At 37.3% G+C, this 26493-nt stretch overlaps 1 protein-coding gene across 1 annotated transcript; it reads left to right on the top strand.

Moving 5' to 3' along the window:
* Positions 1-10498: 10498 nt before the first annotated feature.
* TWF1 (twinfilin actin binding protein 1) lies at positions 10499-23487 on the top strand. The gene is made up of 9 exons (XM_060024614.1): positions 10499-10600; positions 12257-12334; positions 14263-14441; positions 15611-15706; positions 16852-16956; positions 18647-18772; positions 19040-19190; positions 19359-19480; positions 21398-23487. Exons 1-9 carry the CDS (start codon positions 10576-10578, stop codon positions 21566-21568), a joined length of 1053 nt encoding a protein of 350 aa, XP_059880597.1. The 5' UTR covers positions 10499-10575; the 3' UTR covers positions 21569-23487.
* The last annotated feature ends 3006 nt before the right edge of the window (positions 23488-26493 follow it).

Raw genomic sequence — 26493 nt, 5'->3', positions numbered from 1 at the left:
CATTTAATCCATTTACATTTAAGGTAATTATTGATATGTATGTTCCTAATACTATTTTCTTAATTGTTTGGGGTTTGTTATCGTAGGTCTTTTCTTTCTCTTGTGTTTTCTGCCTAGAGAAGTTCCTTTAGGATTTGTTGTATAGCTGGTTTGGTGGTGCTGAATTCTCTTAGCTCTTGCTTGTCTGTAAAGGTTTTAATTTCTCTGTTGAATCTGAATGAGATCCTTGCTGGGTAGAGTAATCTTGGTTGTAGGTTTTTCCCTTTCATCACTTTAAATACGTCCTACCACTCCCTTCTGGCTTGCAGAGTTTCTGCTGAAATATCAGCTGTTAACCTTATGGGGATTCCCTTATGTGTTATTTGTTGTCTTTCCTTTGCTGTTTTTAATATTTCTTTTTCGTATTTAATTTTTGATAGTTTGATTAATATGTGTCTTGGTGTGTTTCTCCTTTGATTTATCCTGTGTGGGACTCTCTGCGCTTCTTAGACTTGTTAACTATTTCCTTTCCCATATTAGGGAAGTTTTCAACTATAATCTCTTCAAATATTTTCTCAGTCCCTTTCTTTTTCTCTTCTTTTTCTGGGACCCCTATAATTCGAATGTTGGTGCGTTTAATGTTGTCCCAGAGGTCTCTGAGACTGTCCTCAATTCTTTTCATTCTTGTTTATTTATTCTACTCTGCGGTAGTTATTTCCACTATTTTATCTTCCAGGTCACTTATCTATTCTTCTGCCTCAGTTATTCTGCTATTGATTACTTCTAGAGAATTTTTAATTTCATTTATTGTGTTGTTCATCATTGTTTGTTTGTTCTTTAGTTTTTCTACGTCCTTGTTAAACATTTTTTGTATTTTCTCCATTCTATTTTCAAGATTTTGGATCATCTTTACTATCATTACTCTGAATTCTTTTTCAGGTAGACTGCCTATTTCCTCTTCATTTGTTTGGCCTGGTGGGTTTTTACCTTGCTCCTTCATCTGCTGTGTGTTTCTGTATCTTCTCATTTTGCTTAACTTACCGTGTTTGGGGTCTCCTTTTCGCAGACTGCAGGTTCGTAGTTCCAGTTGTTTTTGGTGTCTGCCCCCAGTGGCTAAGGTCGGTTCAGTGGGTTGTGTAGGCTTCCTGGTGGAGGGGACTGGTGCCTGTATTCTGGTGGATGAGGCTGGATCTTGTCTTTCTGGTGGGCAGGACCATGTCTGGTTGTGTGTTTTGGGGTTTCTGTGACCTTATTATGGTTTTAGGCAGGCTCTCAGCTAATGGATGGGGCTGTGTTCCTGTCTTGCTAGTTGTTTGGCATAGGGTGTCCAGCACTGTAGCTTGCTGCTCGTTGAGTGGAGCTGGGTCTTAGCGTTGAGATCGAGACCTCTGGGAGAGCTTTTGCCATTTGATATTACATGGAGCCAGGAGGTCTCTAGTGGACCAATGTGCTGAACTCGGCTCTCCCACCTCAGAGAAACAGGCCTGATATCCGGTCGGAACACCAAGACCCTGTCAGCCACATGGCTCAGAAGAAGAGGGAGAAAATCAGAAAAAAAGTAAATAAATAAACAAAATAAAGTTATTAAAATAACAAATAATTATTAAAATTTTTAAAAAATAAAAATTAATAAATAAAAGAAAGAAGAGAAAAACCAAACCAAAAACTAAATCCATCAATGATAAGTGCTAAAAAGTATATTAAAAAAAAAAAAAAGTACAGACAGAACCCTAGGACAAATGGTAAAAGCAAAGCTATACAGACAAAATCACACAAAGAAGCATACACATTCACACTCACAAAAAGAGCAAAAGGAAAAAAATATATGTATCGTTGTTCCCAAAGTCCCTCACCTCAATTTTGGGATAATTTGTTGTCTATTCACGTATTCCACAGATACAGGGTACATTAAGTTGATTGTGAAGATTTAATCCGCTGCTTCTGAGGCTGCTGGGAGAAATTTCCCTTTCTCTTCTTTGTTCTCACAGCTCCTGGGTTCAGCTTTGGATTTGGCCCTGCCTCTGTGTGTAGGTCACCTGAGGGCATCCTTTCCGGCCCAGACAGGATGGGGTTAAAGGAGCAGCTGATTCGGGGGTTCTAGCTCGCTCAGGCCGGGGGGGAGGGAGGGGTACGGAGGCGGGGCGAGCCTGCGGCGGCAGAGGCCGCCGTGACGTTGCACCAGCCTGAGGCGCGCTGTGCATTCTCCCGGGGAAGTTGGCCCTGGATCACAGGACCCTGGCAATGGCCGGCTGCACAGGTTCCCGGGAAGGGAGGTGTGGATCGTGACCTGTGCTTGCTCACAGGCTTCTTGGCGGCAGCAGCAGCCTTAGCGTCTCAAGCCTGTCTCTGGGGTCCGTGCTGATAGCCGTGGCTCGCGCGCGTCTCTGGAGCTCTTTTAGGCGGTGCTCTGAATCCCCTGTCCTCGCGCACCCCGAAACAATGGTCTCTTGCCTCTTAGGCAGGTCCAGACTTTTTCCCGGACTCCCTCCTGGCTAGCTGTGGCGCACTAGCCCCCTTCAGGCTGTGTTCATGCCGCCAACCCCAGTCCTCTCCCTGTGATCTGACCTCTGAAGCCCGAGCCTCTTCTCCCAGCCCCCGCCCACTCCGGCGGGTGAGCAGACAAGCTTCTTGGAATGGGGAGTGCTGGTCGTCAGTGATTCTCTGTGCAGGAATCTCTGCTTTGCCCTTGCACCCCTGTTGCTGCACTCTCTTCCATGGCTCTGAAGCTTCTCCCCCGCCACCCCCCGTCTCCATCAGTGAAGGGGCTTCCTAGTGTGTGAAAACTTTTCCTCCTTCACAGTTCCCTCCCACTGGTGCAGGTCCCATCCCTATTCTTTGTCTCCTTTTTTTCTTTTTTCTTTTGCACTACCCGGGTATGTGGGGAGTTTCTTACCTTTTGGGAAGTCTGAGGTCTTCTACCAGCGTTCAGTAGGTGTTTTGTAGGAGTTGTTCCACAGGTAGATGTATTTCTGATGTATCTGTGGAGAGGAAGGTGATATCCACGTCTCACTCCTCCGCCATCTTGAAGCTACCTTGGATGTGAGTTTTTCAATGTCATTATTTGACAATTGACCAGACAGATCTAGGTCAGAAGTACTAAACTACAAGTTGATAGTTCAGATATGACCTGCAGTCATGGCTTTTATTTTTCTTTTCTTTTCTCACTCATTGGGATTTAAAAAAAATTAAACAGAGATTTTACATAAAATCCCAATTTCTGAGTTTATTTGAAAATCAGAAGATTGGTTGCCCAGGCCCATACTCCCATGGAGCTGGAGTTGAGTAGTAGCAGCTCCCTTTAGATTGAGCCTGTGGCCCATCCGGGTACTGCAGCCTCCATCTCTCACCTTTTTTCATTTATGTTATTTAACTGCCCTTGGGATGCAGTTGATTTGTGACTTCTGAGGTTCTAAGCACCAGCTCCACCAAATTGTAAAACGTATAAATTCTAAGACTATTTTTCAGATCCAAGATCCATCTCCCCTCCTACGGTAATTGCCTTTCATTCATGGAGCAGTGTGCACTGGGTAAACCAGCCAACTTGGCCAAGGATGATTTGATACCTGAGCCAAGCAGGGTCAATCATATGCTCTCCTAGGAATTTGGAACTTAGAAACAACTATTCAATCTCTGCATATGGCTAGAACTATGACAGTCAATTGGGAAGGTAAGGTGGCCATGTTCTGTCATTTTGAGTGCACAAGCAGAGAGATCCTGTTAGGAGAGAGAGAGAAAAAGAGAGAAGCAGAAATGAAGTCAGGCTCTTGGGATACATGAGATTCTCCTGTTATTTGCATACATTGGCTTAAAATGGTTTCCGTCTCTTGTAAACACCTGCCCTAGCCTTAAAAGCTGCTGACTTCCTCTCTCTATCCCTCAGGTTTTCAAATCTCTGAAAGTTAAAAAATAAAACCTGATAATACATCATTCAGCCTGTCAGATGGGATTATATTGGTGCTCAAATAAGTCTACCTGTGTTCTTTCAAAATTTTAAACCATTATACAAATCAAAGGTACTATTATTATGACAGTTCTGACAAATGTTTAACATCTGGAGACATAATAGATGAGGAAAAGTGGGAAAATATTCATGCTTAGAGCAGAGGATTCATACATATAAATTATAGGAATAAGAATACATAATTTGATAGGGCCGACAATAAGGTGCCACTGTTTTACATCAGTTTTTAAAGAAAGAGGTAGGGTGAGAGGAGGCAATTTTTATAACTGTCTGAGTAGTCACCGCTAAAAACATAAAAATAGTTACCATAAAAATAAAGGTTTTTTAAAGAAAAATCTTACAATGCAGATTTTTCAAAAGAAATTTGGTTGAATTGCATAAACTAATTGGAACTGTTTCCAAACAGTTGTTTTACTGAGTGGATATACAATCATTTAAATTACCAAAGAATCATACAGTTTGATAACTTAAAAAAGCATTCTTGGAAAACTGTTCAGCATCCTTATTTTGCAGTTCCACTGAGGATAAGCGACTTATCAACATTCATTTCCACATGTAAAATAAAAGTCATCAAGATCTTTTAAATTCCACAAATGTTTACAGAGCACTGTGATCATGATTATATCCCCAATTTGAGAAACAGTGTATTGAATGGAAGAACAAATGAATAAATAAGTAATAAATACATGTGAGATGCAAAAAGGAGCAAGATAAAGTCCTTGATATCAAGGATTACACAGTCTAATAGGAAGACTGCAGTAAGTTCAAGTACATCTATGACTACAGAAAAGAGTAAGAGAGGTGCTAGAACAGACACACAAAATGCTAAAGGCATTTAAAGAAACAAGACTTCTTACATATTTGACACTGAAAAAAGGTTTCATGGAAGTTGATATGGCTCCAAAGGATGGGTTAACTATTAAAAGGCAGAGACAGCAGAAAAGTGCTGGGTGTATAGTTAGGGAGTAAGGAGTTGTCTTCCAGATCAGTAAAACAGCATAAGACAGTGCAGTGTAGTTTGATTGGGGCATAGGGCACAGTTAGGAAAGACATGGCAGAGGGCCTTGGGTGCCAGGCTGATGAGCTTGGACCATATTCTGTAGGTAGGGGGAGGCACTGAGAGTCAGCATGTGGAGGATTGACCAGTCAAAGAGCATTTCAGGAAATGAACTTGACAGCTGAGCACGGATTTGTTCATATGGGGTCAATATAGAAAATAATATAAGGTAAGGTAAGAAGAGTAGAGCAACAAGACACAAAAAAGGGAACCCGAAGATGTTTTGCTTCTGAAAGTAAAATGGTTGAATCTATAAGATTTGGAAAATAATCAGATGTGAGGATTTGAAAGAGGTATAAGTGAGGGACTGGGTAAATGGGATACTTTATTCTTTTTTAACATTAATTGCCTATTCTGTCTTCTTTTTCTTTTTTTTAAACATTAATCGCCTACTTCATTGAACTTTGCTAGGTAATTGACAAGAGTGGTTCACTGAATATAGATTGGATATGGAAGAGTTCAGCCTCAAAGTTCCAAATTTGAGCAATTTAATTACGATCTATGTTAATTTTGTATCTGATACATGCGATGTGGTTAATATAAGCAAGGCCTCCCAGGTCTGGAGTCAGCTGTGTAGCAGGTTAGAAGGACCTGTTTTTAAGTGATGATATCACATTGAGAAACACTGAAGTCTAGAGTAGGTCTAGTTGGATGAAGATATAATGAATTCATTTTTCACATGTCGACGAATGAGGTAAAGAAGACAGAGAAGGAGTTAAAGGGTATTAGTCAGGGTTCTCCAGAGAAACAGAATCAACGGGATGTGTGTATATTCAGAAAGAGAGACTTATTTTAAGCAAATGGCTTAGGCAACTGTGGAGACTTGACGAGTCCAAAATCTGATGGGGTAATCCCGCAGACTGGAGACTCAGGGAAGAGTTTCAATTCAATTCAAAAGGCAGTCTGCTGGCAGAATTTGTTCTTGCTCTAGAGAGTTCTGTCTTTGTTCTAGTAAGGTCTTCAACTAATTAGAAGAGGCCCATCCACATTGTGGAGGACAATCAGCTTTACTCAAAGTCTACCATCTTAAACTTTAATCTCATCCCCAAAACACCCTCACAGTAACATCCAGAGTAATGTACAACAATAATACTCTGGACACTGTGAGCCAAGTTAAGAGGGGGATCAGTTTAGTGCAGTGTCAAAGAAGAGAAAAAGGAGTGTGTCAAGAAGAAGCAACGATCAAGAGTATCAAAAGCCTCAAACATCTGTAGCAGGTTGATGGTTGAATGGTGACACTCCAGAAGATATGTCCACATCCTAATTTTGGAACCTGTGAATGTTACTTTATTTGGAAAAAGGTTCTTTGCAGATGCAATTAAGTTAAGGATATTGAAATGAAGAGATCATCCTGGATTATCTGATTGGGTCTTAAATCCAATGACAAGCGTCCTTATGAAAGTAAGGCAGGGGAAGATTTGAGACCCCCCAGACGAGGAAGAAGCAATGTGACCGTAGAGGCAGAGATTGGAGTGGTGTGGCCACAAATCAAGAAATGCCAACAGCCACTAGAAGCTGGAAGAAGTAAGGAAGGATTCTCCCTTAGAGCCTTCAGAGGGATGGCAGCTATGATTTTGGACTTCTGGCCTTTAGAACTGTGAGAGAATAAATTTCTGTTGTTTTAGGCCACCCACTTTGTGCTAATTTGTTAATTAGCAGCTACAGGAAACTAATAAAAACATCTGAGAATAATAGAATCGATTTTGCTATCAAGAAGGAAGACATTGGTCATATTCAAGAAAATGCTTTCAACAGAGCGGTATGGAGAAAGCCATATACAAAGGTTCTAAGACAGAGGTTTACAAACTTTCTCAGTTCATGGAGTCTTTCATAACTCAGTGATTTTTTCATAGTATTCCTAAGTCAAAAGAAACACTTAATAGTTCAGTTTATTAAGTAGTCAGTTCCAAGCAACTTAATCAGTATTTATGTACTAGCAACTTAGATGCTGTTTGAAAAGTAATACATAAAAATTGAAAGAAAAATATTTGATTTTATTTTTAAATAATCAGTTACTTACTAACGGGATGCATGCACCTGTTACACACCACAGAACTTCCTAAATTATGGAATTAGATAAGATGCTAGCCACTGTCATTTCCTGTTCAACACTGATTTTTGCCCTGTAATTGCTTTTATCACAGCAACCACTGAATATCCAGCTTTTCAAAGATATGACATTATGAAAAGCAACGTAGAGCGATCTAATGTTGAAACTATAAACTATCCCGAGCTAATATTTTGTGTGGTATCAGAAAGACATCAAGTACTACTGTGTTTCCCTCAGAATTGTGTAATATACCCCAGGCACTCCTATGAGTTCACTGTGCCTGGGGCATCTCTGCACACAGTTTGGAAACCCTGGATTGAAGGAGTAAGAGGTGAGAAACTGTAGATGATATTTATAAGACATTTAGCAGAAACTTAGGGAAGGAAAGCTAGAAGATATTCAAAAGATTAGGAAAGATATTCTAAAGTTAAGGGGAGAAACAACAAAAATAAAATATATTGGACAAAATCAAAATTAAATATTTCTGTGCATCAAAAGACACAACAGAATGAAAGGGAAAACTACAAAATGGGAGAAAATACTTGCAAATCATATATCTGGTCAATATCCAGAATATATAAAGTACTCCTACAACTTAACGTCAAAACAACCCAATTTAAAAATGACTTGAATAGACATTTCTCCAAAGAAGATATACAAAAGGCCAACAAATATATAAAAAGATGGTCAACATCACTTATCATTAGGGAAATGTAAATAAAACCCACAATGAGATACCACCTCACGTCCATTAGGATGACCACTATAAAAACAAATCAAAAAGAAAATAACAAGTGTTGGCAAGGATGTGGAGAAACTAGAACCTTGTGCACTGTTGGTGGGATTGTAAAATGGTGAAGCTACTATGGAAAACAGTATGGAGTTTCCTCAAAAACATTAAAACAGAATTACCATACGATCTAGCAATTCCACTTCCAGGCATATGCCCAAAAGAATTGAAAGCAGTGACTCAGTTAATTGTACACCCATGTTCATAGCAGTATTATTCAGAATACTGAGGTTGGAAGCAACCTGAGTGCCCATGATGGATGAATGGATAAATAAAATGTGGTATATACATACACTGGAATATTATCTAGCCTTTAAAAGGAAGGAAATTCTACATGCTACAGATGGATGAAACTTGAGGACATTATGCCAAGTGAAATGAGCCAGTCAGAAAAAGACAAATACTGTATGATTCCACTTACGTGAGGTACTAAGAGTAGTCAAATTCATAGAAACAGATATAGAATGTTGTTTGCCAGGACCTGGAGGTTGGGTTGGAATGGAAAGTTATTTAATGTTAATATAAAGTTTTAATTTTGCAAGAGGCAAAGAGTCTTGGAGAGTGGTTGCATGTATTTAACACTACTGAATTGAACACTTAAAAATGGTTGAGATGGTAAATTTTTTGTTATGTGTATTTTAACACAATATTTTAAAAAGATAAGGTGAGCAGTCATATGATTGGGATCAAATTAAAGATGTAAGTGCAAGAGATTAACCAAATCAACAGGATTTCTATCATAATCTGTTCTCTTATATAGGTAAAATATATGCACCACTAGCACTATTTATACTCAATAAACCATTTCTCTAAAGTTAGTACAATGATCTAATCTGAAATGAACATCAGGCATAATAAATTAGTGAGATTTAAGTGTATGGTCAATATCAACCAGAAACATTTGCATAAAACAATATCCTATGAAAGCATCAAGAACCCATTTGTTGCACATACGAAAATACAGTAAAATAGAGGAAATTATTTAACTATATGTAGAAATGTTGATGGACAGTAAAAAAGATCATTTTGGCCATGCTGTTCACATCTTAGCAAACATTTTCCCTTCTCAGATTTCCTGTTTTGCTAGAGGAAGTTTGCTGTTTCATAAACAATGCACCCAAGCCCCTTGCAGTTTTAAGTCAAACTACTGTACTGGCAGAAAATAAGCATTTTCTGGTGGATGCCGTGGTGGTCTTATCCAACCTACCTGGACTTTCCTCCTCTCCAGGGCTGAACACACCGGGGTCTTTTCTAAGCATGAATATGGGAGAATTATTTTTTTCTCATCAGTACTTTTGAGTAGTGCCAACCTCCTTAAGCAATTTTCCCTAGTCACAATAACATCAATCAGTCAGAAAATTGCAGATGAACTCTCTGTGCTCAACAATGCTATCAAAACTGGTAAATTAGGGTGAACTGTTGTGTCAGGAAGAATTTGGTTAGCATGAAACACCTCCCTACATTTCTTAAATCCAAACAAGTTATAAAACTCAGATTACATTTTGCTTATTCCAGAATATGAGGAAGTGTTTGAGAAATAAGGCTGAAGTAACAAGAAACAGGGCATAGCAACGTTGTTTGCTGTGACCCTCGTAAAGAAATCAATTACCCAGCGGCTAGTTAACTAATTAAAAATACATTGCATTTGAAGAGTGATTTTGTTAACTTGCATTTATATTATTGGCCTGTTCAGAGTATTTGTTGATAATCAGATTGTACTTTTGTATACTTGTCAGTTCAAGGCCCTAAAAACAAAAGACCCAGCTTTCCACCTAGGAAACTATAATCTAAGAGTCCTAGAAAAGTAGTACAAAAATAACTACTAAAATTATCCTTAGAAAGGGAAATACATGCTCATAAAAGCAGAAAATGAAAAATAATTTTTAATAACAACTGCTGTTACCTTACAAATTCATCCTTACGAATGAATCTTGAGTAATTACCTGATTAAAGAATAAACCGCCAACCTGAAGCAGAGCAGTATTATAGTTTGCAATGATAGAACTGACCACAGAGGAGTACTCAAGTCAGTTAATCTCACTCTCAGTGGCTGTCTCTTTTTGGAATGAAGAGAAAGGAAAACCTGGTGTCTAAATGTGCCCAAGTAAAGAAAGGATAGTTAACAGTCTGAGATAAACTTAATTTAAAAGCGTGGGGGATTTTCATGGGAGACTGCCTATCTATTAATTCTTTTTATAAAAAAGGGGCGGGGAGTGACCGTTTACATTAAATTGTATAGACTGCAGGAAGAGTAAACCAAAAAGGATATCATGCACATCTTTTTAAAGCTGAAAACGTGTGTTCAGTAAAACGTTCATTTCTGTTTTTGAGCAACGTTTTTGCTGAACCAGTGAAAGGCGGTGTCGGCAGGGTCACTGGAGGGCAGACCCCAGAGGGCAAAGCCATCCTGCCGGGCAGCAGTGTTTCACCGTGGTGGAGGGGGAGAAACGGCGGCAAAAAACGTGAACTGTGACCCCCGGCAGAGAGCTGAAGCTGCGGGCCGGGGGTCTGGACCTGCAGTCCGGCTGCGCCAAGACTGCACGGGTGTCAGGAGGCAGGCAGCGAGAGCGACGGGGCCGCGCGAGGACGCCGCTGGCCTCGCGGGGCGGGGGCGGGGCGGGGCGGGTCGCAGGCTGATGACGCGGCGGGGCTGGTGGAGTAGCCGCCACTTCCTGGAGCCGCCGGCCGGGGCCGCTCGCAGCACTCAGCGCCGGAGCCGGGAGCCCGCGGCCGCCGCCATGTCCCATCAGACCGGCATCCAAGGTAACGGCGCCGGCGCTGCCTGCGGGGAAGGGACTCTTGGGAGGCCCCCGGCGAGCCGGGCGGGCGGCGGGATGGGCAGGGCCGGAGTCGGTCCCGGAGCACAGGGAGTCGGTCTCGGGGACGAGCCGGGCCTCTGCGCCTCTCCGCGCTCTCGTGTCCCGGGCGCTCCCGGCCTGCCACCCTCCCAGCCCGGGCCGGCCGCCGCCACGTTGCCGATGGACCCGAAATTCGCCGGAGCGAAGGAAATGGCTTTCCGCGGCGGCCGGGGTGAAGGGGGCGTGCCTGCCGCCGCCGCCGCCGCCGTTAGCCCAACTTTCCCCTTTTTTATCGGACTGGGAAGACCTGGAACCGTGGAGGCGACTGGGGCTCTTTTTGCTGTCGAGAGACGGGCGAATTTTCTTTTTCACGGTCCAACTTTAGAGTTGTTACAAGATTTGGATTATGAAAAGAAAGATGCGGGAATCTTTTTCATTTCCAGTAAGGGTGCTTCCCAAACTCTTCCACATTTTCTTCCAAAATTGGAACATCAACACCGTTGTCTGTATCTTGAGTATGAGGCGTCTTGGTTGTTCTTAGATACTACCCAGGGAACTGAAAAGTCTGATCTGTATGGTTGCGTTTAATCGTCCCGGGCAGGCAGTTGAATGTGCAATTATAATTCACCTGTATTATTTCCTGGTTTGAAAATGGGCGGTCTGAAAGCGCTCACCTCATCAGAATCAAATATGTCCCGGGTTACTCGCGATCACTTAACGAGTTGTAATGTAAACACAAGCTCCTCCTGTTAATGGACAAAGAATCTTTTCCCCAGATAAACGTCTAATTGTGTTTTGTTCTTAAGGGCCTTTGACACCACCCCACACCTCCTCCTGCACGCACAAACACAAGCAAAACAGTCGCAAATCTAAAAGCATTGTTTTGTCTGCGTTAGTTTTGATATATATAATTATTGACTTTCATGCTTGAGCGTTATAGCAAGCACTACTAAACAGTGGTTCTTGTTCTCAATATACAACTCAAGAATAAAATTAGAACGAAATTGAAGCTTTAATAGCACAAGGGATAGGTTATTAAATATATATTTGCTCAGTGAGATTACTCCAGGTTTTTAAGAAATATGAATTAGAGAAGTATGACCAGAAGTACGAGCTTGAATGAATTGTCTTTTTCTTTAATCAGGATAGGGTGTTTGACATTAATTGTTGTTTTTAAAGGTGAAAATGTAAAAATGAATTGATGAAGGAGGTGTGTTTGTTTATTATAAGCTTGAAATTGGACCAGAAGAGAGTGAAAGCAGGTTTTCAGCATTTTTCAAACAAGCAATAAAGGTGTTTTTCAAAATTGTGATTTGTGATTATTGGGTTTGAGAAACTTTAATATATTCATTCCCAGTGTAAATTTCTGCTATGGAATTATCTAGGTAAAACAGGTTAGAATTAATATACTTTTAAAATATGTTTATGTTTCTTAGCTGTATACAATGTCTACTGTTACACCTTTTAATTTTTGTAATTTAAATTACTGATAAGAGAATACTGCATCTTCAAGATGTTTTCTTTGTATTACATTTCATTTTTTCCCTATTCAAGTAGCATCAGAAAGTATTAATACGTAAGTATTAAAAATAGGTTTACTTTTCTGTATCTTTTTCCACAGCAAGTGAGGATGTTAAAGATATTTTTGCCAGAGCAAGAAATGGAAAATACAGACTTCTGAAGATATCGATTGAAAATGGTTAGTTAAGCATTTTTAAACGTTGTTTGTCCTTGGATTATTGGCTGTTGTATTTTTAAACTTCTAAATCATTGTCAGTGATTCGGACTATTAATAAATGTGAAGCAGGTTCAGGGCTCGCCTTTAGTTAACTTGGCTCCTCTACATTTTGGACATGTCCTACGGGCCCCTGCTTACTTTACCTTCTGCATTCTGTAGTTGACTCTCACGGAAACAAAAAGATGTTGTTTTTGGTGTGACATCTTCCTCTTACACTTTTTGTGTCTCAGTTTCTGTACCACAGTTTGTATCTAATATCAGTGCTTGCATCTCTGGAATGAAAATCAGTAACAGGTGATTATCCCACACAAAAGAAAAGTTACTTGTGAATTGTTATTCAGTAAAGTTAGTTTTGAGGTAGAAAGGAAGGATTTTAAACTCTCCCGTTTTCTCAACCTGATTGCAGTGTATGCTGCAGAAATGATTCCCCTTTCTTGTTATGGGAAAAAGTTCTGAGTGTAACAGACTATAAATCGATACCTTCAAAATAAAGCTGTACGTAGGGAAATTCACTGGGTGGGAGAGTCTTTTAATTCAGCTGGTTTGAGTGTGAATAATTAATATTATAACTAATTAATCTCAAATGAATATGTTAAAATATTCCATTGACCTAATTTCTTAAATACCTTAAATATTTTGCTTTGGAAAAATACCTTGTTCTTTCATAAACTGGAAGTAAATCTAATTTGCATTCCATTTTCTCTTATATATTAAAAATACCAAAATAGTTTGAAAAATAGGCAGTTGTTCTACATACGTTAACACACTCAACAAGAATAAACATATACTGGAAAGCAGCATATTTTAGAATATCACTATTTTCTGGTTTTATTTTTGTTTTGAGAAAATTTTTTAAATAAGGAAATTATGAATAAATAACAATACCTCCCTCTCTTCTTAAATTATTAACTGCTAACATTTTTATCATATTTGCTTCAAGCCTTTTGTAATTTAATGTTGTTGTAATATAATATAAGAACATTCGCTTTAAACAGTTTTACTTCCTGACCTTCTCCTGAGACAACTATGTTAGGAACCTTATTTTTGTTCAATCTGTTTTTTATATGTATCCCTAAATAACATATAGTGCTGTTTAGAGTTTTTAAGTTCACATAAACTGACATCTTTTTCTGCATCATTCCTTTTCCTGTAAACATTGCTTTTATAATTAGTTTTGATAGAGGCTCACTAATTCTTTTTAAATATGAATAGAATTGTATAATATGATTATGCCACATATTATATGTCCATTCTCTTATTGATGAATATTTAGGCTATTTTCAGTTTCCACTGTTATTTTATAGTGCTGCAGTGAACACCTTGGTATATATGTGCAAGAGATTCTCTATGCAGAGTACATTAGCAGTTTCACTTGATTCGCCCAATAATGCCTCAAAGTGGCTGTACCAATTTGTTTCTGGACAAATATTAAAATTTGTAGCATTATGGCCAAATAGGAGCTAAACCTGTTTTTATTTAGTATTTCTTAACTGTACAATTCAGTGTTTAATTTCAGAAATTATACCTTTGAGCGGTAGGACACTTAGTTAAATATATTTTGTTGATAATTTATAGCATAAATATTTGGACAATAGAATATAATCACCCTCTCTTCAGCCATCCAACTCAACTATTTATAATCATTTTTGTACGTTCCTTTCTTGTGTTTATAACATTATTTTAACTATGCTAGTTATAATTTTTATATCTGTTTTTAATATTGCTTTATATTATATTTATTTTCTGTGTTACAACCTTTGCCCTTTCTATATTTTGATGTGAATAATAGCAATTAAGAACTAACTATTAATTTGTTCTTCTATTCTTCATTATTCTACCATCTGGCATTTTAAACCATTTATATATCTTTTAAAAATTGTTCTTCATAGAGAAACTTGTGGTTGGAGCGTGTAGGCAGCCTTTAGATTCCTGGGATAAGGATTATGATTCCTTTGTTTTACCCCTGTTGGAGGACAAACAACCGTGCTACGTATTATTCAGGTTAGATTCTCAGAATGCCCAGGGATATGAATGGATATTCATTGCGTGGTCTCCAGACCATTCTCATGTAAGTAATTTTTTGGTTACTTATTTAACATTAAAAGCTAGAAAATTTTTTTCTGAAATATTCCTAGGCCAAGAGAAAGTTAAGAAGCAACAGTCATATCTCATAGATGGGAATGATCATGGAAAAAATCCTTGTGATTGGTAATGTAGAATCAGGGGTAATGTACTTAGATTCAGAAATCTTGACCTTGATTGAAATCAGTAGAATTATTATTGATTTTAAATTGAAAAATTTGTGGCAATTATAAATGACTCTGTGGACCTCTGAAGAATGAAGGTTACTATTTTGAGAGTAATAATTGAAATAATTCTTATAGAACTAACTGAACATTTTATTAAATATTCTTAATAGCTACCATTCAAGTGATGGGCATGCACACAAACAAGTATTTCTCTTAGGAGAGTTAGTAGACTGATTAATAGAATAAAATAAAAAGCTAGTATATGGATACTGCTCAATATTTTAAAAATTAATTCTCTTGTTTATTGTAGAAAAATAATTTTAAAAGTTATGTAGATATCATTCTCAAAAGTCATCACTTCCTATTTAATTCTGTATATGCTGTCTGAAAGAAATACTGGATTTGCCAGTACAAAATTATGAAATGATTTCTATTGGTTGGCAGTTATCTTTAGTAGTTTTCCATAGATGCTATCATACTCTTTAATAATAGTATATACTGTAGTTCTTTTCTACTTTGTCCCTCATAGAATGGTTTATGCCATAGTTATGCCACGAATATTTGATTCTTAAACAACTAAATAAGTAGCGTCTGACCTAGACTTGTTTTGAGTAAAATGTCATTATCAAGTTTACTTCATTTCAGTGATTTTAAAATAGTGTTTTAAGTAGTTTTTTTAATTCCTGAATTCATTTTATACTTTGACAAAAATGAATGATTTTCTAAAATTTAGTTTTTTTCTACTTTTCAAAAAATGTGACTTATAAATTGAAGTCTTCCTTAGTAGCTGTTGATATTTTAGATGCTGATGTTATGATGGTTATTTGTATATACATATTTTAACATGTTATAGTCAACGGACTTCAGCTTTGTCACAGTTTAATTTCTTTTTAATGTGCTTGAAGATTTTCATACACTTATAAAGTGCTTTCTTTTGTAATGATAGTTTTCATCTATAAACTTATAAGTAAACTTTCACAATTACTAGGTTCGTCAAAAAATGTTGTATGCAGCAACAAGAGCAACTCTGAAAAAGGAGTTTGGAGGTGGCCACATTAAAGATGAAGTGTTTGGAACAGTAAAGGTACAAAACGTATACTTTTATGTAGATTCTGCATGTTGCACCGAGGTAATGGGATAGTTAATGTGAATTATGACTGGTGAATTGGTAAACATAAAGAATAAGAGAAAATATTACGTTTCATATGATATGCAAGTTAACTGAAACATCATACTTACACTTTTAAAATATGTTGGAATCTCCTCTGTTAGTCTTCAAACACTAGAATATCCCTTGGAGATCATTTAGTTCAACCTCTCATTTAGTTCAACCTTTTCATTTTAACGATGTGGAGATAGGCTCAGAAAAATGAGAGACTACTTAAAAGAGATAGTAGGTTTTAGATATTTTGGATGTTTACACTTATGCTGTGGAAGCAATAGCTGTATTAATTGAACTAGAACATTGAGGCAGGTAAATTGATTGATAATTAATTGGGGTAATTGTTGATTAATAAATTTAGTTATGATTAAGAATTTACTCCATTATAAAATTTGTATGGTAAATACATGTATATAGATATACTCCCAAATTAAGAAAATTACAGTGTATTTTTTCAACAGGTTTTTTGTTTTTTAGAGCTTTTACTGTGATTCAGGGAGTAATGTATTCTGGTGGATAGAGCACGAGACTAGATGGGTATCCTTTGCTTATTCACATCAGTTGTGAAGTGGCCTGGTTTCTCAATTCTATTCTCAGTCTTCCAAACCACAAAATTTTGATGAGAAGTAAACTTCTTTGGAATATTTTTTATTTTAAATAAGAACTGTAATTATTTTCTATGAATAATTGTAGAGAAATTATATAATTCATTACAGTACAGAATTCAGAATCTGAATATGTTGATTATTGAATAACTATGGGGCAGGCTTCCCCAGGTTAATTATAATTGTCCTATAGACTTGAAGCATGATCAGGTTTGTCATGTGGCTGGCGTTACCACCATCACACTCACAAAAGATCTAATAATTGTAAAGCTTTAGGAAATGAAGTGTAGCTAATCCCCTTAAAACTTTTGAAACCTGTAGAATAGAATTTTTTTTTAAAAAAAGAAGTAATAAAATTATTGTTACTGTTTATTTTTAGTTAAAATATTTTCTGTTAAATTAATGATTTTGTTTTCCTAAAGTAGCCTCACAACTAGTAACAGTCAGTTTCTGTGCTCACAGGAAGATGTGTCATTACATGGATATAAGAAATATTTGCTGTCACAGTCTTCTCCTGCCCCACTGACTGCAGCTGAAGAAGAATTACGACAGATTAAAATTAATGAGGTATTATTACCATTTTGAAACCTTGCAAGATTCTAAGTGATTAAAAATATTGTATTTTTAATTAATCGATGAAGAGGTAACTAGAGAATAAATAAGTTAGATAGCTTACATTTATTCTGTTCAGTTTAGAGACAAGACTGACAAGACTGTGCTCAATGTGTCTTCAGGAAAAAGTTAAAAGTGAATATTAAACTTCATGTCAGTTTCATAAATAGCTTTCTCCTGTCTTTATAATGTAGGTTATAGATTAGTAATCTTCCTGTGAGAAGTACAACTGTTTTTAACTTTGTACTTTGAATACTAAATATCGATAAATGGGAAAAGTATGTGTTACCCATGTAGTGTGAGGGATATTATATCTAATGAGGTTGCCTGAAGGTTTGTTTTGTTATTTCAGAGAATACTGACGACTAAAGAGAGTAAAACATAAATGCTGTAGTGTGTTTAGGATTTCTAGAGGCTCTATAAATTAACTTCTATGGACATTACTTGGATGGGTGTGTGCATATATATAGATATATATGGGAGATGGTTATTTGAGTACTTGTTTAGCATATTAGAGTCAATAAATTTCATCCATATTATAGTTTATCATATTTCTAATGTGTTTACTGCAGCAATTCTAAGTTAGAATAGCTACTGTATTTCTAACGGAATTTTATAGAAAAGAACAAGTAGCAGAAACTACTATTCACTTGTCTGAGTAACAGACTAATAAGAATCAGTCTGAAAAGTGATTGAATATTATTTAATATTGACCTGATAGCAAGGATCTATCTTTATATTATTTTAACTCAAGTTATTTGAGTATGGATTTTTACATGGTTTTTTTTTTTTTTACAAGTTTGATAGTTTGTTTTATTCCTTGCAATCAGAACCCAGAGGATCTTATTGGGGTATGCATTTGCATATGTTCTATGATGTTTTCATTATACAATACCATTTATGCTGTAGAATCTCCATTCATTTTTTTTTAAAGTAAAATTTCTATTTGACTTTGTTGCAACACTGCAAATGAGACCCTATACTATGCTGTCATTTACTGAGTATAAAAGTCTTAAATATGTGCATTGAAAGCTTTCTTGACGTACTCTTCTCTTCTTCCGATACGTGCACACCCATGTTCTTAGTAATGAAAGCTCTAAGTGTGGAACTTCTGCAGTAGTATAATTTGTTGAGCTGTGTTGTGTCTTTGTATATTGTTTGTACTCCTTTCAACTCAGTGCATGGTGTTTGTGTTGCATTTTATGTCTAGCAGAACAAAGTAAAGTTCTATGCATATTATATTTATATCACACTGTTCATAAATTTTATCAAGTAAAACTTTGTAATTAAAAGTGTAATCTGAAGACACTTCTGAGAGCTTACGTAGCTCATGGCAATTGTGCCAAACCAAACATATAAGCAAAGCCCCACTAACATTGCACACTCAACTCAGATGTTCACTTCCGGCATTTTCATCAAAATGTGGCATACACTCTGCATGTTGACAAAGTGCTAGCAGAACCTGAAACAAATGTGAAAATTATTTGCTTTTTAAGTTCATAGTGTTTTAATTGTTAATTTTAATTATATTAAAATGGGCAAGGGTGGAATGACCCTCACTCTGTAGAGGTTGGGTTTTCTTCTCTTTGCCATCTGACACTGCTAAATGCTAAACTTCATCGGTAAATTGAATCTGTCATACTAGGTACAAACTGACGTGAGTGTGGACACTAAGCATCAAACACTACAAGGAGTAGCATTTCCTATTTCTCGAGAAGCTTTTCAGGCTTTGGAAAAATTGAATAACAGACAGCTCAACTATGTGCAGTTGGTAAGAGATATAATGATTGTTATGAAATGGCTTCACTTTTTGGTATCTATGGCTTGTATAAGGTTTGTTTTTAATGGATTTTAAATCTTTTTATTTGCTTCCTTTTTATTTTTTATTCATTTTTTTTTAAACTACAAAAGCAATATATATTCACTGTGGAAAAAGTGAAATTGTGTAAGTTTCCCCTTGTCTCCTTGTTTTTTAATTTATAAATTTTAAATTTCTGTGTATCTGTCTTAATAAATGCATTTTGTTTCTTATTGACAGGAAATAGATATAAAAAATGAAATTATAATTTTGGCCAACACAATAAATACAGAACTAAAAGATTTGCCAAAGAGGATTCCCAGAGATTCAGCACGTTATCATTTCTTTCTGTATAAACATTCCCATGAAGGAGACTATTTGGAGTCTATAGGTATATGATACTTTTTTTTTTTAACGTAATACTTTGTTTGCTGATTGATATTTCATCACTATATTCTTTCTTATTTCTTGGCCAGAGGGCTTAGTTGTAGCTTTATGAGGTTTAGTGTGTGCTTTAATTGATATGCTGCTAATTGGATTTATTATTATTTTAATTTAGTTTTTATTTATTCAATGCCTGGATACACATGCAGTATAAGAGAACGGATGCTGTATTCTAGCTGCAAGAGCCCTCTGCTAGAGATTGTAGAAAGACAACTACAAATGGATGTCATTAGAAAGGTAATTACCTATCTATTTATTTATCTAATTTATTTTATCTAATTTATCTTATTAATATATTTAATACCTACCTATTTTTAATTTTTCAGTTTTTTGTTACATTTTTATTGTCTTTCGTGTAGTTCGTGATGTATTGTGGTTTATAAATGAAAGTTTTTTTTTCTTATTCTCATCATAAATCCTTAGGAACTCCTCTAAGTGCTTGAGGACGGCCTATCATGACCCCAGTCTCCCTGTAGATCTGTATTCTCTAATGTGTAGCCACAAGCTACATGTGGCTATTTAAATTTAAATATATATAAAAATTAAACGAAATTTAAAATTCAGTTCCTTAAAAGCACCAGCCACATTTCAAGTGCTCATTTTAGCCACATGTGGCCAATGGCACTGTGTTGGATGGTGCAGAATTTAGAGAACATTTCCATATTGCAGGAAGTTTTGCTGGATGGTGCTACTCAAGCTGCATACTTGTGATTGTCTCAAGACTTTATTAATAAGGAACTACAGTCTCTATTTATAACTGAACCATGGGGTGGTTGAGAATCTTTCCAGTTGTTGGGAAAGGAGAGAATGGGCATAAACATGAATTTTGGGAGCTACGTTTCCTTAAATTTATTTTCTTAAATGCAGGTGAGGCATGGGAAAAGATATGGTTTATTCTTGAGCCCTTCAACTCTTAAAACACAGGTCCTTACAAATTACCAGTGTTTTAGGTACTGAGCCCTTTAAGAGCTTTTTAAGTTCTTAAGAATCACTTTCTATAGCAGGGGCTGGCTGACTTTTTCTACCAGAAGACCAGATAGTAAATATTTTAGGCTTTGCCAGGCCACATATGGTCTTTGTCACATATTCTTCTTTGTTTTATTATTTTGTTTGTTTTTACAATCCTTTAAAAATGTAAAACACTCTCTTAACTTGAGCAGATTTGGCCTGCAGGCCATCGTTCACCAGCCCGTGTTATAGAGTGATTTCAAGTGACCCAAGTGATGAAAGGACCATGAGTAATGTTTCTTGAAAATATGTAGTGTACCAAAGCAGAACAACTTAAGAATATAGTGGTGATTCCTACTGTACTACTTTTAAACATTAGTTAAATTGGAGAAGAAAGAGAGAACCAAATAGAAAATGAGTATAGCTAATTATATATTCAAGCAACTCATTTAGCTCCCTCCTCCTCCCCCCAAATAAGATGAAAGTGAACTATTTTCACATGGTCCTTGGTTCTCTCTTGCTGGAATGAGTATTATGCACTTATTGGTGAGCGTTTACACCTGAAAACTGGCTCATTGCTTGTATTAGGTTTTTTTTTTTTAACATCTTTATTGGAGTATAATTGCTTTACAATGGTGTGTTAGTTTCTGCTTCACAACAAAACGAATCAGTTATATATATACATATGTTGCCATATCTCTTCCCGCTTGCGTCTCCCTCCCTCCCACCCTCCCTATCCCACCCCTCCAGGCTGTCACAAAGCACCGAGCTGATCTCCCTGTGCTATGCGGCTGCTTCCCACTAGCTATCTACCTTATGTTTGGTAGTGTATATATGTCCATGCCTCTCTCGCGCTTTGTCACAGTTTACCCTTCCCCCTCCCCATATCCTCAAGTCCATTCTCTAGTAAGTGTGTGTCTTTATTCCTGTTTTACCCCTAGGTTCTTCATGACATTTTTTTTTTCTTAATTTCCATATATATGTGTTAGCATACAGTATTTGTCTCTCTCTTTCTAACTTCACTCTGTATGACAGACTCTAGGTCTATGCACCTCATTACAAATAGCTCAATTTCGTTTCTTTTTATGGCTGAGTAATATTCCATTGTATATATGTGCCACATCCTCTTTATCCAAATCTGTATTAGGTTTTGAATGTTGTGTTTTCTCACATTGCATCACACTTTGCTAATTTTATCTCTTACAGATCGAGATAGACAATGGGGATGAGTTGACTGCAGACTTCCTTTATGAAGAAGTACACCCCAAGCAGCATGCACATAAACAAAGTTTTGCAAAACCAAAAGGTCCTTCAGGAAAAAGAGGAATTCGAAGACTAATTAGGGGTCCAGCTGAAACTGAAGCCACTACTGATTAAAATTATTACAATACTAGTTTTTTTAAAAGTCCAGCTTTTAGTACAGGAGAACTGAAATCATTCCACGTTGATGTATAGTAGGGGAAAAAATTGTACTTTTTGAAAATCAGCACTTTTCACTTCTGTGTGTTTTTAAATTAATGTTATAGAAGACTCATGATTTCTATTTTTGAGTTAAAGCTAGAAAAGGGTTTGACATAATGATGTTTAATTTCATCACAGTTTTCATAGAGTGATGATTCCACACTTTCACATAGTTCTTAAAATTTTATAGAGTTGGGCCAATTCCAGAAAATCTAAAGTAAGATACAATTCTTATTACTCTTCGGTGATACATCACTTTTTTTTCTTCAAGGGAGAGAGGAAGACCTTAAAATATTCATTCCACTTAATGAATATGTTAAGGACCAGATTAGATTATTTTCTAAGCTGAAAACTTCATGTGCCTAGGAAAAGGTGCTCTGAAGAGCAGTGCTCACTCAGACTGTGAGATCATGTCTACAACTTTTAGAAACAGTGCTTTATTGCAGCAGTCTTTTCTATTTGACTTTTTCATTTTTTAAATGGCATTAAAATTTCAGAAAATCAACTCACTCTGAAACGTTAAGGGTACCAGATATATACTTCAGGATTTCTGATGATGTTGAAAGACACATTGAAACTGCTTTAGTAAATGCTTTTTCTAGTGCTTTAAAAATTTTCCATTTCAAAAGTAAGTCATTTCATTATAGGTAGTGTGAGACCAAATATTTATGTCCAGTTGAATATTAAATTAATATCATTCAAAAGCAAACAAAACTAAAGTCAACAATATTGAAAAAGTTTTAAACCGATTGATTTCTCTCTAAAACCATATATTTATAGGCAAATATTCAGATTTAACAAAATTATTTTAAAGTCCTAGTACTCATCAGCCTAACACAGATAAACAAATCTTGTTTCAATTTATATCTTATTTCAAAACACAGTTAACTGTTTTCTACAGCTTTGCATTTTCAATTACAACCTACAGAGATTTTGAGCCTCCTTTTCTCTGATACTTGAAATAGAGGGAGCTAGAAAACTTCACCATGTTTAATCTGATAAACCTGCTGCAAGAGCCATAATTTAGAGGACTTTTCTAAACGAACTGTGGGGATCCGGGATTTAGAATTTCTTGATCTAAACTTTATGCTGCATAGAACAGATACCAGAAATGTACATTTCATAGTATAAAATATGAAACACTCATTTTTACACTTTATTATCTAAGGTAATATATGCACCTTTCAGAAATTCAATGTGTGTTCAACTAAAAGCATGTTAGAATAATTATGAGTTGACAGATTTTTTTGTTTTCTAGAATTAAGAGTGTGTGGGGTTTTGTTTGTTTACAAATAATCAGACTATAATGCAAAATAATTGACGGTAATGTTGCACTTGTTTATGAAAGATGTAGTTTAAGTTTTTCCGTGGGTGCACACATAGACACACATACACACAAACTACTGCATTGAGAATCCTGGAGCTGTGTTGTCGACCATAGGCCAAGCTGCTGAAGCTGTTATTTTCGGTCAGGAAGAAAGTTAACCTGTCATGAAGGTATAAAATAATTTAGTAGTGAATGTTTTTCTCTACCATCCATGTGCAATTATGCTCTTAAACTCTATTACACTACATGAAAGTAAGTGGACATTCCAGAATATAGATGTGATTATATAATCTTAAACTAATTATTATTAAACCAATGATTGTTGAAAATCAATGATGCATTTGTTATAGAGTATAACTCATCGTTTATGTTTTAGGTGATGTCATCATAACAATAGAAGGTGAATAAAGTATTCCCAGTGAATTTATATAGCAGTGAAGAATTACATGCCTTCTGTGGACATTTTATAAGTGCGTTTTATATTGCAATAAAATTTTTTTCTCTAAATTGTGTACTAAGTTGGTTTTCTAGTATAACCTTGTTTTTTTTTTTTTTTTTTGGATAAGTCTGCATAATGCAATACCTGGTGATAGGTTAGATAGCCCACTCATCTATTTGTTAATTAACCTATCTAAATCAAAAAGGATTTTAAATAGTTTGAAACCTAAGCAAGTTGTGTCAATAGAGTGCTTTCCTAGATTAGAACTTTTCCACTACTGCAGCAGTAATGGAAACGTCATGAGTTAGTTCCTACTGTGATAGCAGCAACCCAGTACAATAGGGTGACCGACATACTTGACAGTAAGCTGTTAAAAGACATTCACCCAGCAAATACTGAGTGCATTCCAGTTTGCAATTCAGTATCAAATTGATCCTTTTTATTAGAGCTATATTACAAGATGGATGTCTTTGGTAGCAGTTTCACCAAGACAGAACTGTCCTTAAAAGGTATGATTTTGAGAACTATTTTAAAAAGTTAAATTCTTTATGGCATTTCTACTCAGAACTAAAATCATGTGCCTGAGGTTCATATTGTAGTTTGGTATAAATCCTTTCACACGTTTTCTTTGCATATACAACCATATGTTATGAGGATTGGAGTTTTTTTTTAAGTACTGATTCTGGGGCTTCATCTCCAGAGATTTTGATGAGTAAGTGGGCCCAGGAGTCACATAGTAACACAGATGATTCATGTGTAGCCATGACTGGGTACAGTTTGTCTTAAATGATATAAAGTGAGGGTTTCCCCCCGTTCAGTCAACAAACTTTCTAAGTATTCCTGTATATTGGTCTATAGTGGTTACAATGAAAGGTAACATCTCATAGAAAAAAATGTAGCCCTCACTCTTGCCCACTAACTTCTGCATGACTTGGCCCATGGCTATCTCCACCTCCCTTGATCAGTCTGCTGCAGCTCAGCTGCTGGCTGGACCTCTGAAGGACCAGGCACACTGCTGCCTCAGGAACGCTGAGTGTACTGTTCTCACACTGGCTTCCTCTACCCCAATATCTACGTGTCTTCCTCCCTCAATGCAGGTCTCTGCTCAAGTGTACTCCCTGTCCTCTCACCTTAATCTGCTTTATTTTTCCTCAAAGCACTTAGGAATTATATATCTATGTATATATATTGGTTGTCTCCTCCACTAAAATACAAGTTTGATGGAGGAAAGAGACTTGGTTTTATTCACTGATGCATCCTCAGCACCTGGAACAGTGTCTCGGACATAGTGGATATTTTATTTGTTGAATAAATAAAAGAATGAGATTTTACCTTTCCTTGGACAGTGGGGAAGGGAGCACATTGAAGCAGTGGTAGGTTCAGGACAGAGGCTCTGGCCTCTGCTGCTGTATTTCTGGGCAGAGCAAACATCACTAGCACTGACACAACCTCTTGCCCTCGGAAGATTATAGGTTCTACCCCAGGAGACTCCAGTACTGACTCATTCCTGAGCAGCAAGTGTCTTCCCGTGGGGATCCTCATTCAGCTGACTCTGTTCTGGAAAGACCAAAGGCTAAGTTCTACTCAATGGCTAATGCTGATCCACTACCATCTGCATTTGCTAGAATCCAGTCTGGCGGTAGTGCCTTATAAACCTCCGGACGCTTAACAGGAAGAGGTGCTTTTCTGAGGTGTGGGGGGGGAGTATATTTTATTTACATTTTAAAAATCTGATAACTAATATCTTTTCCTCCTTTTCAGCCCCAGAGACTTGGGAACGGAAAGAACAGGAACTTCAAAAACCTACTTCTCACACAGAAGCACACACCACCATGGCTTACACCAGCAAAGGAAGAGAAAGAGGTCTGAACCTCCCTCTGAAGGATCCTCCAGGTCTGGGGGAGGGGGAGGGAAGAGGGAGGGGTCGAGGGATGGGTCTCTTAAGAAAAGGACAGGGCTTCCTTGGTGGCGCAGTTGTTGAGAGTCCGCCTGCCGATGCAGGGGACACGGGTTCGTGCCCCGGTCTGGGAAGAGCCCACATGCCGCGGAGCGGCTGGGCCCGTGAGCCATGGCCACTGGGCCTGCGCGTCCGAAGCCTGTGCTCCGCAACGGGAGAGGCCACAACAGTGAGAGGCCCGCGTACCGCAAAAAAAAAAAAGGAAAGGGACAGAGAGAGGGCAAGTCAGTTTGAAGGGGTTGGAAAGTTCTTCGTGGCCCCTCCCCTCCTCTTCCTTCCTATGTTACCTCCTGTGCTGGTTTCCCTGTGCCCCCTCCACATTCATGCCTTCAGGAATGGGGGTTAAATTAATTTCTTATTCTCCTATTATCAAGCTGTATGGATAAGAGCACATGGATCATACTTTTGCACACGTGTGTGTGTGTGTGGGTGTGAGAGAGAGAGAGATGCTGTCACTTCCTGGCTATATGACTGAATCAGTTATGTATTGCTACCATACTAATGCATGACCAATTACCCCCAGATGTAGGGGTTTAAAACAGCAATTATTTTCTACATGTCTCCGGTTGGCTGACCTCTCTCACATCTGTGGTCTGCTGGCAGGTTGGCTGGTCTGGGATGACCTCATCTGAGATGACTTTTCTCTGCTGAGCATGGTTTCAGCAGCAGCATGTTAGCCCTGGCTTGTTCTCATGGCAGTGGCAGCGTCCCATGACAGAGAAAGTGAAAAGTGGTGCACAGGGGCTCTGGAGGCCCAGGCTTGGAACTGAAACGTCACTTTTCCTGCAGTCTGTTGACCACAGCAAATTACAAGGCCATTCTGGATATAAGGACTAGGGAAATGAAATTTACCTCTTGATGGGAAGAATTACAAAACCATATTGTAAAGGGCATGGATCTAGGGAAGAGTGGAGAATTGCAATCTAACACAATGAACATAAGGGAGAAGTTACTTAAATTTGGGGGCATCAATTTCCTCAATAAGAAAAAAATGGGACCTACATTATAGAGCTCTAAAATGTGATCATGCCCTTTAACATAATGCTTGGCATTAACAGTTAGCCCAGCAAATGACAGAGAAGATGATTATGATCAATATGATGACAGAGAGCATAGTA

The sequence above is a fragment of the Delphinus delphis genome, chromosome 11 (assembly GCF_949987515.2).
Source record: "Delphinus delphis chromosome 11, mDelDel1.2, whole genome shotgun sequence".
Classification (NCBI taxonomy): Eukaryota; Metazoa; Chordata; class Mammalia; order Artiodactyla; family Delphinidae; genus Delphinus; species Delphinus delphis.
The sequence above is the reverse complement of the archived record's forward strand: the minus strand, read 5'-3'. Positions and strand labels throughout refer to the sequence as shown.